This window comes from Biomphalaria glabrata, chromosome 7 (genome assembly GCF_947242115.1).
Source record: "Biomphalaria glabrata chromosome 7, xgBioGlab47.1, whole genome shotgun sequence".
Classification (NCBI taxonomy): Eukaryota; Metazoa; Mollusca; class Gastropoda; family Planorbidae; genus Biomphalaria; species Biomphalaria glabrata.
The window spans coordinates 917,716-931,539 of record NC_074717.1 but is presented as its reverse complement, the minus strand read 5'-3'; the positions used below and the strand labels follow the sequence as shown (position 1 = coordinate 931,539).

Below are 13,824 nucleotides of genomic sequence, written 5' to 3'. Positions count from 1 at the left end.
AACGTAGAAAAAATAGCTCAAATAAGATAAACAAACAATTCAAAAAGAAATTTTTTAAAGTCATAAAAATATGTTTATTGATGAGATTTTACAAAATTTCTTTTATTACAGAAAAAAAAAATGTTTTGGAAAGGTAAACACTTCATGTCACTACACAGCAACTCCCCCCCCCTTTTCCTCCCCAGGTGAAACAGACTTAGACTGTTCATGTTCTGCAAATACACAGATAGCTCTTAGAACTGGTGGTCCTCAGTTGTAACATTATTGTTAGAGCTGACAAGACTCAGGAATAAATGGGTCTCTTTCAAAGACTTGAACCCAGGAACTTAAGCTCAACAACCCCAGTGCTCTACCACTTAAGCCACCACATAAAGCGTAACTCGCTCATCATTGAAAATTCGAACCTTTCAAAACCACTGGAACCTACACAGTGGAATACAAAGTCAAACATAAAACTAGTTCAATGATATGATTCCATTCTGTTCTATTTGAATAGAGTCCTAGAATCTCGAAGCTAATCCTCAATATGTTTTGCATTAGAACAAGTTAGTTTTATAAGCCAAAAAATAGTATTTGTAATAAAGATCAACAATAGCAATAGCCATTGTATACTCTACGATTGCGTTGCCAGGATAAAACAATGTTTTAAACCAACTGCTTCACTTGAAAAAAAAAAATGTTTGTATTTATACACCCAAGCAAAACAGTCCAACATGTCATAAAATAATTCCATACCATCATTATGTACTTGAGTCCTAGACATAGTGTATAAAGTAAACAAATCCTGGTGACATTGTAAATGATAATGATGTTGACAACTTTGTACACATTTATGTTCCATTCAAACTGACTTTTAGTTTAGACTCTTATTGCACCTCTAAAAAAAACAAAGTAAAATGACATTAGTCGATACAAGTTTATGAAATCTTTAAGGAACAGATAGCTGATAATCTCATCATTAGGAAATAAAATCTTGCATTGACATCTCCATGCAGTTTCAGACTAAATGGTATCAATGTTAATTTCAATTTAGTACCAGATAATAATAGAGAATGATAAAATATACAGCCTCAAATACAGTGTCGAGATCTTAATTGTTTAACATAATGAAGTATCTATTATGAATAATCTATTTAAAAAAAAGTTCCTGTTGTACAAAGCCATTATGTTTTATGGATGGTCTAATAAGATATGGTGGCCCATGAAATAACAAAAATGAGCTGCACATGTTTCAAGTGAAAACAGATTATGAAAATCTGATGAAGAATCAGGAGAAAAGTTAAGTGCCAGAATTCATGTTCACATGTTGGTCATCAATTTCTGAGTCAATAGAGAGAAACAAAAGCCTGACCAGAATTCCTTCTAATTTATCTGCACAAAGTCAAAAATAATTTCAAATAAGCATTTAATATTGTGCGATTCAATGAAATCCTTGTTTCACAGTGATTCTTGTGAGAAAACAAGTTTGCTAATTTTTGTAGCAATTTCTAAATAGAAACAATTTCTATTTAGTCTGAACTAATTCTTGATGTAGTTTAGTGTCTGAACTAATTCTTGATGTTATAATTCCCAGTGAGACTTGTTTACCTCAAATATTGAGATGTGACGACCATTATCTCTGCAGGAAATCATTACAAGTTATGAAAAACATACACACTCTTTGGACACATACAGACCCATGAAGGAATGTTCTAGATCATACCTCACTAGTATCAAAACATTTGTCATGAATTGTGACATAGAAAATTGACAAAGTGAAAAGCAGCACACAGATTCTTTGTTCATCTCCAGTATTAACTCTTTCTCTCCTAACTGACGATACCAACCTAGAGTCCACAAGTATGTGGTAAATAATTACGGAGAGAAAGAGTTAATAAACTGAACCATGAAGGTCAAGGTCAACTACAAATCATCAGAACAAAACAAAAAAAAAACCAGACTTGAAGTCACAAATCCATTAAATTGGTTCAAAACCAAATGTTAACCTTTAAGACAGCCAATGGTTAATGTTTTGGTTAATAGTTTAACCACATCTATCTTTCAGAGCTGAGACAAGAAACAAAGCATTTACAGTTTGTAAACATTAACATTCATGTCATTAATAAATACACTAATGACTACATTGAGTGTGTGTACAAAGTTGTGTGTGTATAAACTATGTCCACAAAATCTGAAGGTTTAACACATTCTACACACACACACAAATATTTTAAAAATACATTACAACTAAATAATGAAAAGAATGGCATGTTTTGCTAGTAATGTTTTGCTTATAATGCCTGACAAAACAATTCCTGCAATAACATGAAGTGAATGAATTTTTTTTTAATGGTAGTACATATCATAGTGTACTAAATGTGTTTATTTGTTCATTCTCTTCAGAGTTATTACTTCAGATCAGTTTGTTTCTACCAGATTCAATGGAACCTCTATATAAACTGAATCTGTTTGTCTAATAAAAAAGACAAAATTGTTAGGAAACTTTTCAAAGTCACAAGAACAACAAGAACTATAAAGATGTCCTACAAAATGGCTTGTAAACAACCAATTCTCCTTACAAAACTTTCCCTTCTCAGCCTAAGAACAACAAACTTAAAACAAGATATACATAAACAAATTTCATTAGAATCATACAAGAAAAAAAAAACCCAGAAAAAAACCAATACAGAATCTGTAAGTTTATGAAAGAAAAAAACTTTTGTAATTTCTTTCATTAGTTCCTTCATTGTTTTTTTTTTTTTTGTTACCAGTGGGTCTGAACTTCTTGACTGTTGAGTTTCTCGAGCTACTTCACTGGGTAGGAGTTTGTGTCTGTTCTGGATGCAACCCATTTGGTGAATATATCTCTGCCGAATAGAACACAAAATATTATTTATTAATATTATCATTATTAGTACTGATTTTTTAAAAATAAAAGAGAAAAATGTATGCGCAAAGATATGAACTTTATTTGAAAAATAAAACAAGATTTACAAAAAAAAAACATTAAATACATTTGAATGTTAGCCATGACAAAGATTCTACAGTAGATGTGAATCAAAATTTCAAACAAGAAGTTTTTACATTTGTAGCTGACTGATATTAATCAACAGATCATCTGTCGTCATCGAGAAGTACAAAGAAGTCTAATTCATAAAGCGCTGGTTGTGAGTGTGTAAGTGTTTTGTGTGTGAATGCTGTTCGTATTTGCATCTATATTGTTATTGTTACAGAAGTTAAGCTGCGGTGGTCAATTGTAGTCAAACTGAATTTCTATTTGATTGGACCAATAAAAACGATCTTATCTTATCTTAATGACTACACAAATTGATTCTATTCAATACAGTGACCAGTGATTTCATCACTTCCACCCAAAACCTCCTTTAGACCTATACAATGTACCGGTACTTAACTTTTCAAACATAATTAAATCATAATTAAACTAAGAAATGTATACTTATGAAACTAAATTCCCATCTTTACAAAATTTAAAACTGATAATGGTGAATTAGTTTTATTTAAATGTTTTTTATTTAGAAATTTCAATCATCATTCTGTTCGGGAGGCGCGGTGGCTGAGTGGTAAATCGCTTGGCTTCTGAACTGGGGGTCCCGGATTTGAATTCTGTTTTATTTTGGGATCTTTGGGGGCCTATGAGTCCACTTGGGGAAAGTTGGGGAAAAGTTAAGGCGGGTGGCCCTTGTGCTGGCCACATGACACCCTCGTAAACCATAGGCCACAGAAACAGATGACCTTTACATCATCTGCCTTAAGGATGACAAGGTCTGAAAGGGGAACTGGACTTTTTTACTTAATGTATTCACTGCTAAAAAATACCAAACAAACAAGTACATAATTTTGAAAAAAAAAAAAAAATCAGTTTTTTTTTTTAAAAACTTTCTTTGAACCCAGAATGACCTTTTCTTTTTTTTAAAATGAATTTTAAAAGCATCTCTAAGGCAATTGAATATTTGCTTGTGAATCTTGGGCACTGACTGCAGAGCTAGAGAGGAGGATCCTAACAATGGAATTGAGATGCTACAGAAAGATGCTAGGTATCACATAGAAAAACCACATCACAGATGAAGAGACTGGAGACAGAATGAGTACAGCGATTGGACCCTACGAAGATCTGCGAACTACTGTAAAAAAAAAACACAAACTAAAACTCAATGGCCATATCACAAGGCTAGCAAAAACCTTCCTTTAGGGAACAGTACTAGGGAAAGGAAGAAGAGGCAGACAGAGAAAGTGATGGGAAGACAACATAAAATAAAATGGAAAGTGGTAGTGGTTCTATCCAAGGCAAAAGACAGAGAGGAATGGAGAAAGACAGTCAACAGATCTTGTGTGGATCCCCAACAGACTAAGGGATAGGTGAAGGTAAAGATAAAGCGTGGTCGAGAGGCCAAGTGCGCTTGAACTTGGCTTGTCTTGGCTACCTAGAGGGGGGCTCCAGGTTCGACACCCCACTCGGGCAGAGTTGCGTTTACTGAGCGCCTAACCTAAAGGCAGCACGGAAAACCAACTCCTAGATACCCCCTCCCCCCCACTGGTTCACAAATGAGATTGGACCAAAGCGCTCTGAGCATGCTATAAGCATGAAAGTAGCGCTATATAAAAGCTATAATAATAATAATAAAACCTGAAGACACATTTCAAATAATGTTTTTAGGCACCTATGGAGGTAACTAGGACTACAGAGACTACAAAAAGTTTGGCTCAATAATAACAAGACATTCTGTACCTGCAGTGAGAGATGACGCAATCGTTACTACAATATTCAGCGTCCCAGGAAGGACTTTCTTTGGCGTAGTTCCCACATCCACTCCGCACACACGAGGGATAGGTCATCTCCATTTCCTGTCAATATCAATCAAGATACGTTATAGTCACTCAACTCCATAATATGGCCATTAGAAAAATAATACACAGAAACTATTTCTTTCACTTTACACAAACAGGGAGGTAATCTGAAGTCACATTTCAATCCTAGATGTAAAGTTGTGAATAGAATTTAACTCAGTCAAGGTATGCTTTATGTTAAGCACTTAGTTTAGTTTAGAGAGCACTTTAGTAGATGGCCTCTAAACATGACACTTTAGTAACGCCACAGTTAGTGGGTGTAAGATAATGGGCTTGAAACATGACACTTTAGAGACATCACAGTTAGTGGGTTTAAGATAATTCATGTAGACTTTTTGTTATGTTACATGTAGACTCATTGTAGTGACTGACTGGACTGTGGCCCATTCTGTAATAAAGTTTGTCATTGTGTTATATCAAGTTTGGACTTAGTGATGATTCAGTATCAACCCTTTAAGATGATGTATGTACCATGTTATTACTTGCATCTAAAATTCCCCCTGAACAGCACACCCAAGCATCTAGGCTTCTGATCAAAGGTACTGTAGAAATATGTTAACTTCATCAATACATTTGATTATTGTAGAAATTCTAGTCAAGTTGTTTTTTTTCGTTTTTATTTCAAGAATTAAAAATCCCATGGGGCAGCTTCTTCTCCACCCCCTTCTTCCTATCATCTAATGAAATTAAAGCGCACCGGTAATTATCTTCTTTTTTGAACTTAGGTCTGTAATATATAACATAAGAAGAAAGAAAGCTTATCCTCTAGCTTATCCCACTGGCGGATCCAGGGGGGGGGGGCGGTAGGGGCGATCGCCCCCCCCACTCGGCCGACCCCCCCCCCCCCCCCCCCCCCCCCGAAGGGGGGGGGGGGGCGGACGAACTTTAGTATAGGATTCACACAATTTGTATACGAATTTATTACTTATGTTAAAAATATATACTAATTATTTATATTTCAACCTATTTTTTAGATTATTTCGCCCCCCCCTCTAGTATGTTGGCCGATTTGGTGGGGTCGGGAGGGGGCGATGGTATCAATCCCGCCCCCCCCTTAACTTTCGAGTGGGGGGGCGGTCCAATTTATTGGTAGAAATCACAGCCTGCTAACAAAATCAATTAAATATCTATATCCTTGTAACTTGTTATTGATATTTTAACCGATCTTTATATTATGTCGTTCCCTGTTTGCCGATTGGTGGTGGGGGGGGGGGGACGAATACCTCTTCTGCCCTTCCCACCTAAACCCTTTGAGTGGGGGGGGGGGGGGGCGGTCCGTTTTTATTGAGAAATCATAGTTTGTGAACAAAATTAGTTGAATTAATATATAAATTTTATATTATGTCGCTCCCTTTCTGGTATTTTGGCTGATTCGGTGGGGTGAGGGGGGGGGGGGCGATTGCAAGTACTGCCCTCCCCACTCTAGCCCTCTGAGTGCTGGGGGGGGGCGGTCCTATTTTTGTGGAGAATCATAGTTTGTGAATAAAATTAGTTGAATATCTATATAATATAAACTACGTATTGATATGTGAACCCATTGTATATTATGTCGTACCATACTCTAATCTCAAATTGTATCATTAGAAAATTTAAATGAAAAAGGGTTGTACCAGGTGGGAGGGGCGATACATGCAATCGCATTTCCCCCATCGGACAAATCAATACTTTTTCTTTTTGTATTATAGTTAAGAAATTACAAAATTAAAAAAATCTGTCACTAATATAATTTATATATACTATAAATTAAATTCTTATATCGAGTCGCCCCATACCTATTCTTTAATGCCAAATGCAATCTTTAGCAGAAATTAGTAAAGGAGCGAGGATTAATCGTTTTCACTCTACCGCCATTCCCATTTCCAGACAGAGTTTTTGTAATTTCACATGAAGTTATCATAAGTATTTTAAGAAAGACTTTGCATTGGAAAAGTTAGAATTCAAACGAAATTTTTCAGTATAAGAGTCATGATTGAGATGAGTTCTAGACTCAAATAACATTTTCATAGTCGCCTTTTCCCAACCTTTACTCAATCTGATATTTTTCTAGCTAAATAAATTTGGGACTATAACTCACAATTTATGCTAGAGTTTTCTTGAATACTATTTATCGAATAAGTTTTTTTTCGGCGGCGATCCTCAAAGCAAAAATCTAAATACGTGGGGTATCCTATCTTTTCAAGGAACAAATCGGTTTTATTTGCAATGTATTTTGGGTCTATAAATTCAAATTAGAATATTTTTCAAGTACAACATTATTCGAAAGGTTGTTTTTTAATAGTATGAATAATGAGCTTCAGGTCAGGAGAATGCGTTTCTGCAGTGAAGAATGCAAGAAAACGCTTTTGGCGTCGGGGCTTCGCCCCGAACTCCATTTATGAGTAATGAGTTGTAGATGTCAGGAGAATACGTTTCTGCAGAGAAGAATGCAAGAAAACGCATTTGGCGTCGGGGCTTCGCCCCGAACTTCATTTATGGGTAATGAGTTGTAGATGTCAGGAGAATGCGTTTCTGCAATGAAGAATGCAAGAAAACGCTTTTGGCGTCGGGGCTTCGCCCCGAACTCCATTTATGAATAATGAGCTGTACTTGTCAGGAGAATGCGTTTCTGCAGTGAAAAAAGCAAGAAAACGCTTTTGGCATCGGGGCTTCGCCCCGAACTCCATTGATGAATAATGAGCTGTACTTGTCAGGAGAATGCGTTTCTGCAGTGAAAAAAGCAAGAAAACGCTTTTGGCGTCGGGGCTTCGCCCTGAACTACATTGTGAAGAATGAGCTGTACTTGTCAGGAGAATGCGTATCTGCAGTCAAAAAAGCAAGAAAACGCTTATGGCGTCGGGGCTTCGCCCCGAACTCCATTGATGAATAATGAGCTGTACTTGTCAGGAGAATGCGTTTCTGCAGTGAAAAAAGCAAGAAAACGCTTATGGCGTCGGGGCTTCGCCCCGAACTTCACCAGAGAACCTTATAGCGCTGCCCCAGTTGTTTTGGTTTTCGCCGAAGGTTGAGAAATGCTGCTTTTTTTATTCTCATATTTATATATATATATATATAAATATATATGTGTGTGCGTGTGTGCGTGCGTTTGTGTGTGTGTGTGTGTGCGCGCGCGCGCGTGCTGCTCTATTTTGTGTCTGTTCCAGTATCTTAATGTTTGAGTCCCAAACAGAGGATGCATATTCTATTATTGTCCTAACCAAGGTTTAACAACATTTTAGTTTTATGTTCTCATTTGATTTATAGAAATTTCTTTTAATAAACCCTAATGCTTTGTTTGATTTTTTGATAGTTTCATCAATATGGGGATTCCATGACAGTTTTTCATTTATTATAACACCTAGGTATTTTGCGTTTTTAGTCTGTGTTTACCATGAATAAGATAAGTGAAGTTTATTTCTTTTAGTTTTTTTGTTACTCTTAATAACTGACATTTTTTTTTAGGTGGAAAGCTATGCTCCAATTTGATTCCCATTTCTGTAATTCATCTAATTCTCTTTGTAAAATTTCCGTATCTTGTGTTGTTTTTATTGTTCTATATATTATGCAATCGTCTGCAAATAATCTGACTTTTGTTCCTGAAGTAATGCAATTTGGTAAATCGTTTATGTAAATTAAAAATAGTAGTGGACCTAAGACTGTTCCTGGAGGTACACCTGAGTTTGCAGTTATTGGTGTTGATTTAGAGTCCTCAGTCTGGATTTTCCACCAAATTCCACAAATGGATAATAATGATTATTATTATTAAGTTAGAGGGTTGAGTTTCCTTAAAGAGAAACAAAATTCATTGTAGTCCCTTTATCAGTGGCCACTGGGGAATTTTCTGCTGATGTGGCAGGTCTGCAGCAGTACTGCCCTCTGACAGGCCACGAGAATCTTCTTAGGAATGTTAGGGAACTTGAAGGTATCTATGAGGTCAGTTGTCATTGTCCCCTCCGTTGATATAACCAAATAGATAGATTGTTATTTTAGATAATAACTTCCATTAATGCTTAATCTCCAAGCCTAGGTTCCCATATTTTCAATTTTTTTCAATTACAGTTATTCTAATATTCTGAGACAGCGGTATGATGATTATCAATAAACAGCAGATCAGGGTGATTAAAATCTACCTTTTAATTATTATTATTAAATATTTTTCAACAAGAGTTAACAAAAAATCTTTGTCAATCATTGCCCTCTGTGAGTATATAGAACTGGGTACTTAACAATGTCATTTCTATAGCGTCACTCACTTTGTGAGTGGAAAAAAGTAGGTCATTTCAAGGAGCTTTGAAAACACAAACAGAAATAGAATAATGAATAAGACACGACAAAATCAACATTGAACATTTTTTTGTACTTAAAATATAGATGAAGAAAAAAAATGAACAACTTATCCACTAACCCCTGTGTCGGCGTATCCATACATATTGTTGTCCATCACAGGCTGCTGGTAACTGTTGGGCCCCGTCCCGTGTGGAGGGCTGCTGTAGGCCTGGGCAGGGGGAGATCCCTGCTGCATCATGGGCGAGGGCTGCTGCTGCAGGGGCGGTGAGGGTGACCCCTGCTGAGCCATGACCATCTGGTGCTGAGGAAAGTGTTGCTGCTGCAGAATGTGGTGGGGCATCATCTGCGAGGCCTGGGGCATCATCTGACTAGAAGCTGGAATGTTGGTAGCTGTTTGGAATTAAAAACAAAATGACCTATTTCATACACAATAAATGTCAATAATGGTCAATATTAGTGAAAACATTTATCTATTCTTTGACACACTTAAAAACCTTTTTTACACCAATATACAATTCTTTATTCCAGTGTTTCCCAAACTGCGTTTCACATAACACAAGGGTTCCGCGAGGCATGAATAGGTGTTCTGCGAGGCATGAATAGGTGTTCCGCGAGGCATGAATAGGTGTTCCATGAGGCATGAATAGGTGTTCTGTGAGGCATGAATAGGTGTTCCATGAGGCATGAATAGGTGTTCTGTGAGGCATGAATAGGTGTTCCACGAGGCATGAATAGGTGTTCCATGAGACATGAATAGGTGTTCAGCGAGGCATGAATAGGTGTTCCACAAGGCATGAATAGGTGTTCCGCGAGGCATGAATAGGTGTTCTGTGAGGCATGAATAGGTGTTCCGCGAGGCATGAATAGGTGTTCCGCGAGGCATGAATAGGTGTTCCATGAGACATGAATAGGTGTTCCGCGAGGCATGAATAGGTGTTCCATGAGGCATGAATAGGTGTTCCACGAGGCATGAATAGGTGTTCCATGAGGCATGAATAGGTGTTCCACGAGGCATGAATAGGTGTTCCGTGAGGCATGAATAGGTGTTCCACGAGGCATGAATAGGTGTTCCATGACGCATGAATAGTTGTTCCACAAGGCATGAATAGGTGTTCCATGAGGCATGAATAGGTGTTCCATGAGGCATGAATAGGTGTTCCATGAGGCATGAATAGGTGTTCCATGACGCATGAATAGGTATTCCACAAGGCATGAATAGGTGTTCCATGAGGCATGAATAGGTGTTCCATGAGGCATGAATAGGTGTTCCACGAGGCATGAATAGGTGTTCTGTGAGGCATGAATAGGTGTTCTGTGAGGCATGAATAGGTGTTCCGTGAGACATGAATAGGTGTTCCATGACGCATGAATAGGTGTTCCACAAGGCATGAATAGGTGTTCCATGAGGCATGAATAGGTGTTCTGTGAGGCATGAATAGGTGTTCTGTGAGGCATGAATAGGTGTTCCATGAGGCATGAATAGGTGTTCCACAAGGCATGAATAGGTGTTCCATGAGGCATGAATAGGTGTTCCATGAGGCATGAATAGGTGTTCCACGAGGCATGAATAGGTGTTCCGTGAGACATGAATAGGTGTTCCATGATGCATGAATAGGTGTTCCATGACGCATGAATAGGTGTTCCACAAGGCATGAATAGGTGTTCCATGAGGCATGAATAGGTGTTCTGTGAGGCATGAATAGGTGTTCTGTGAGGCATGAATAGGTGTTCTGTGAGGCATGAATAGGTGTTCCATGAGGCATGAATAGGTGTTCCATGAGGCATGAATAGGTGTTCTGTGAGGCATGAATAGGTGTTCTGTGAGGCATGAATAGGTGTTCTGTGAGGCATGAATAGGTGTTCCATGAGGCATGAATAGGTGTTCTGTGAGGCATGAATAGGTGTTCTGTGAGGCATGAATAGGTGTTCTGTGAGGCATGAATAGGTGTTCTGTGAGGCATGAATAGGTGTTCTGTGAGGCATGAATAGGTGTTCCATGAGGCATGAATAGGTGTTCCCCGAGGCATGAATAGGTGTTCCACAAACTTATGGATCAATTCACTAGTAAGCCTATGGGAGAATTTATTTCACAGGAAATGCACATCAAAAAAATTGATTGTATTAGCTCATCTCGGCAACGAAAAAAAAATCTATAACAACACACTATGAACTTTGAACTGCTCTGGATTTCACTCTAATTTGAAACAAAGACAGGCCTAAAAGATCAGCCATTAAATGATTTCTGGTCGAGTTTGTCCAAGAGTGGCCTACCACAATAGTTTAAAACAAAATATTCATATTCTACTTCCGTTTCCTAAAATCTATTTGTGTGAAGCAGCATTTTTGTATTATGTTGAAACAAAAGACAAAGTATAGTATCAGGTTTGACACTACTACAGATAATGGAGCTCAACTTATCAATACCGTGCCTGATACCAAGCAGTTATGGTCTTCAACGACTCAATGCCATGATCACCATCAAAGTGATTGAACCCTAATTTTTCTAATGCTTATGTCAGTCTTTTATCAGTCGTACTCTTGAAAATAAATAATAATGCTAAATTTAGAAAAGGGTTTAATTATTATTATTTTGTGTTTAAACAAATAGTGTTTCCACTAAGTGAGGTTGTGACAGAGCGTCGCATGAGGTTTGCGGGACATGTTCTGCGACAAAATGAATTACGCACACCAAGAGTTGCGACGACACGGAGGCCAATACAAGGAAAGCGCAAACAGGGACGTCCTCGTATTACCTGGCGCCACACCTTCATGGAGAACCTCAGAGCAGTGGACACCAGGTGGGAGGAGGCTTCAGACATTGCCAATGACAGACCTTTGTGGAGACAGCTTGCCGCCCAATGCGCCGAACAGCAAACCTAAGTCTAAATTAAGTGTTCCCCTCAATTCTCAAAATGTGTAAAGTGTTCTGTTAAAGAAAAAGTTTGGGGACCACTGGTCTAATTTAATACATTGACCTCACCTGGTTGTGTTACAGGACCTCCTGGGTGCATCCCTTGAGACATGGCCCCGTTAGACTGATGGCTCATCACCGATGATGGAGAAGACGACCCCTCAGATTCATCCGCGGCAGACTGAGTCAATGAAATAATGAAATAAAATACTTGCAATAATAATGGCTTGAAATTACAGCCCCTACTAATTCCTCAATATTTTGTTGTCACATTGTGTGTAGTCGCAGAATGAACTCTTTATGTTGTGTCTGTTGTATTTATGTGTATTTTTCTGTTGTGTTGTCTTTATATGAGAAAAGAGTCCTTGTAATCACAACAAAATTTCCGTAGGATCAATAAAGCAGTCTTAGTCTTAGTCTTAAAACTAAATTTGGCTCCTTGGTGTATGGTTTGATTTAGTTAGAGTAGGAATGTTTTTCCAATCAGAGATAGGTAGTTTGAGCCGTGCGGTGTTATTTACTATTTTTGTTTTGGAATTGATCTGATGATCCACATGGATTACCATGACTCAGTGATGGAAACAAGTCTTTCAAAACATTTTAGGAAGCCTGCTGAGTGAACCCAAAGAGAGAGCCATCAAATATTTTGAAACTATAAATTCAATTATTATATTAAATTGAATGTAGTTATAAAACAAATGTTGTTTTGAGTATATGGGAAAAAAATAATGCACAGTGCTTGTGCTTTACTATCTATCCATCCATCCCAGTGGCGCTACAGAGGGCTCTGGCCTGCTTCAACACATTCAGATCACTCCTGGGCCTTTCATCTCCACCCCCCTAACCCCAAGCTGTTGCAACTTGTGCTATACTTAATATACAAAAAATGTGCACGCAAGACAATTTGTAACCTATTTAAATGGAGAACATAAGGACTGCTTTTCTTCTTTTTGCAATTGAGAGTCTAAACTTTGTAGCTGGTTTTAACCAGTCTGGACATGTTAGAATTGTGATTTCAGGACATGGTAACTTCTCTCTTAAACAACCCGAATAAAAATGTTTGATTTGAAGACAAAAATGAGTTTCGAGGAAATTTGAGAAATTCCTAAAATTTTAGGAAAATTCCCAATCACTGTGTCATGTACATATATTCAACAGTTCAATAAATTGTTCATTCAAATGAGTTGAGTCACCTTGGAGAGTGCACTAAAATGCTCCACTATTAGATGTTATAGTGTTCCTGTCGTCAAAAGACTGAACTAGGGCTTGGAGTTGCTCGCCAGCGATCCATACCCTAGAGTAAGCATTCTAGTCTAGAAAAATTGTCTTTTAATAATCCTAAATCTGGATCAGTATCACCAATTTTCTTGAACTTAATAGATTTATACATCTGTGTAACTAGAGGATTTTTTTTTTCAACAAGGATGGGGAGGGTGGGGGTAATTTTTTTTCTTCCATCTTTCATTTGTTAGTTATTGAAAATGAAGTAAATCACTCTTTACTAAAATCCTCCACTTCAAAAAGGAGGAATTTATTTTTTAACTTGTTTTTATTGTAGATTTTAGCTTGTTTACTTTTTTAAAGTCTAGAGTTGAAGTATTTTGTAAAGTCTTATTCCAACTGTCTCTGTCCAGAGCAAATTTTTCCCAAATTTAATTCCACATTGTATTATTCTAAGCCATGTGATCATTAAATCTAATCCAATTTGGCCACTATTTATAGCTCTATAACCTTCACCTATTCCCTCTAAATGAATGAAGAAAAAAAAGTAAAGTTCCCCTTTCAGACCTTGTGGTCTATAGGGC

The 13,824-nt window shown here is 37.5% G+C and overlaps 1 protein-coding gene across 3 annotated transcripts in view; it reads right to left on the bottom strand.

The window, feature by feature from the left end:
• Window positions 1–663: 663 nt before the first annotated feature.
• LOC106052030 (TOX high mobility group box family member 4-B-like) overlaps window positions 664–13,824 on the bottom strand; it is a 75,950-nt gene continuing 62,789 nt past the window's right edge. For all 3 annotated transcript variants that reach the window (XM_056036029.1, XM_056036030.1, XM_056036031.1), the window contains 4 exons: window positions 12,089–12,200; window positions 9,227–9,498; window positions 4,727–4,842; window positions 664–2,846 (listed from right to left, as the gene is read on the bottom strand). In XM_056036029.1, coding sequence (XP_055892004.1) covers window positions 2,786–2,846; window positions 4,727–4,842; window positions 9,227–9,498; window positions 12,089–12,200 — 561 coding nt within the window. In that variant the 3' untranslated portion in view covers window positions 664–2,785. The remainder of the gene's footprint in view (window positions 2,847–4,726; window positions 4,843–9,226; window positions 9,499–12,088; window positions 12,201–13,824) is intronic.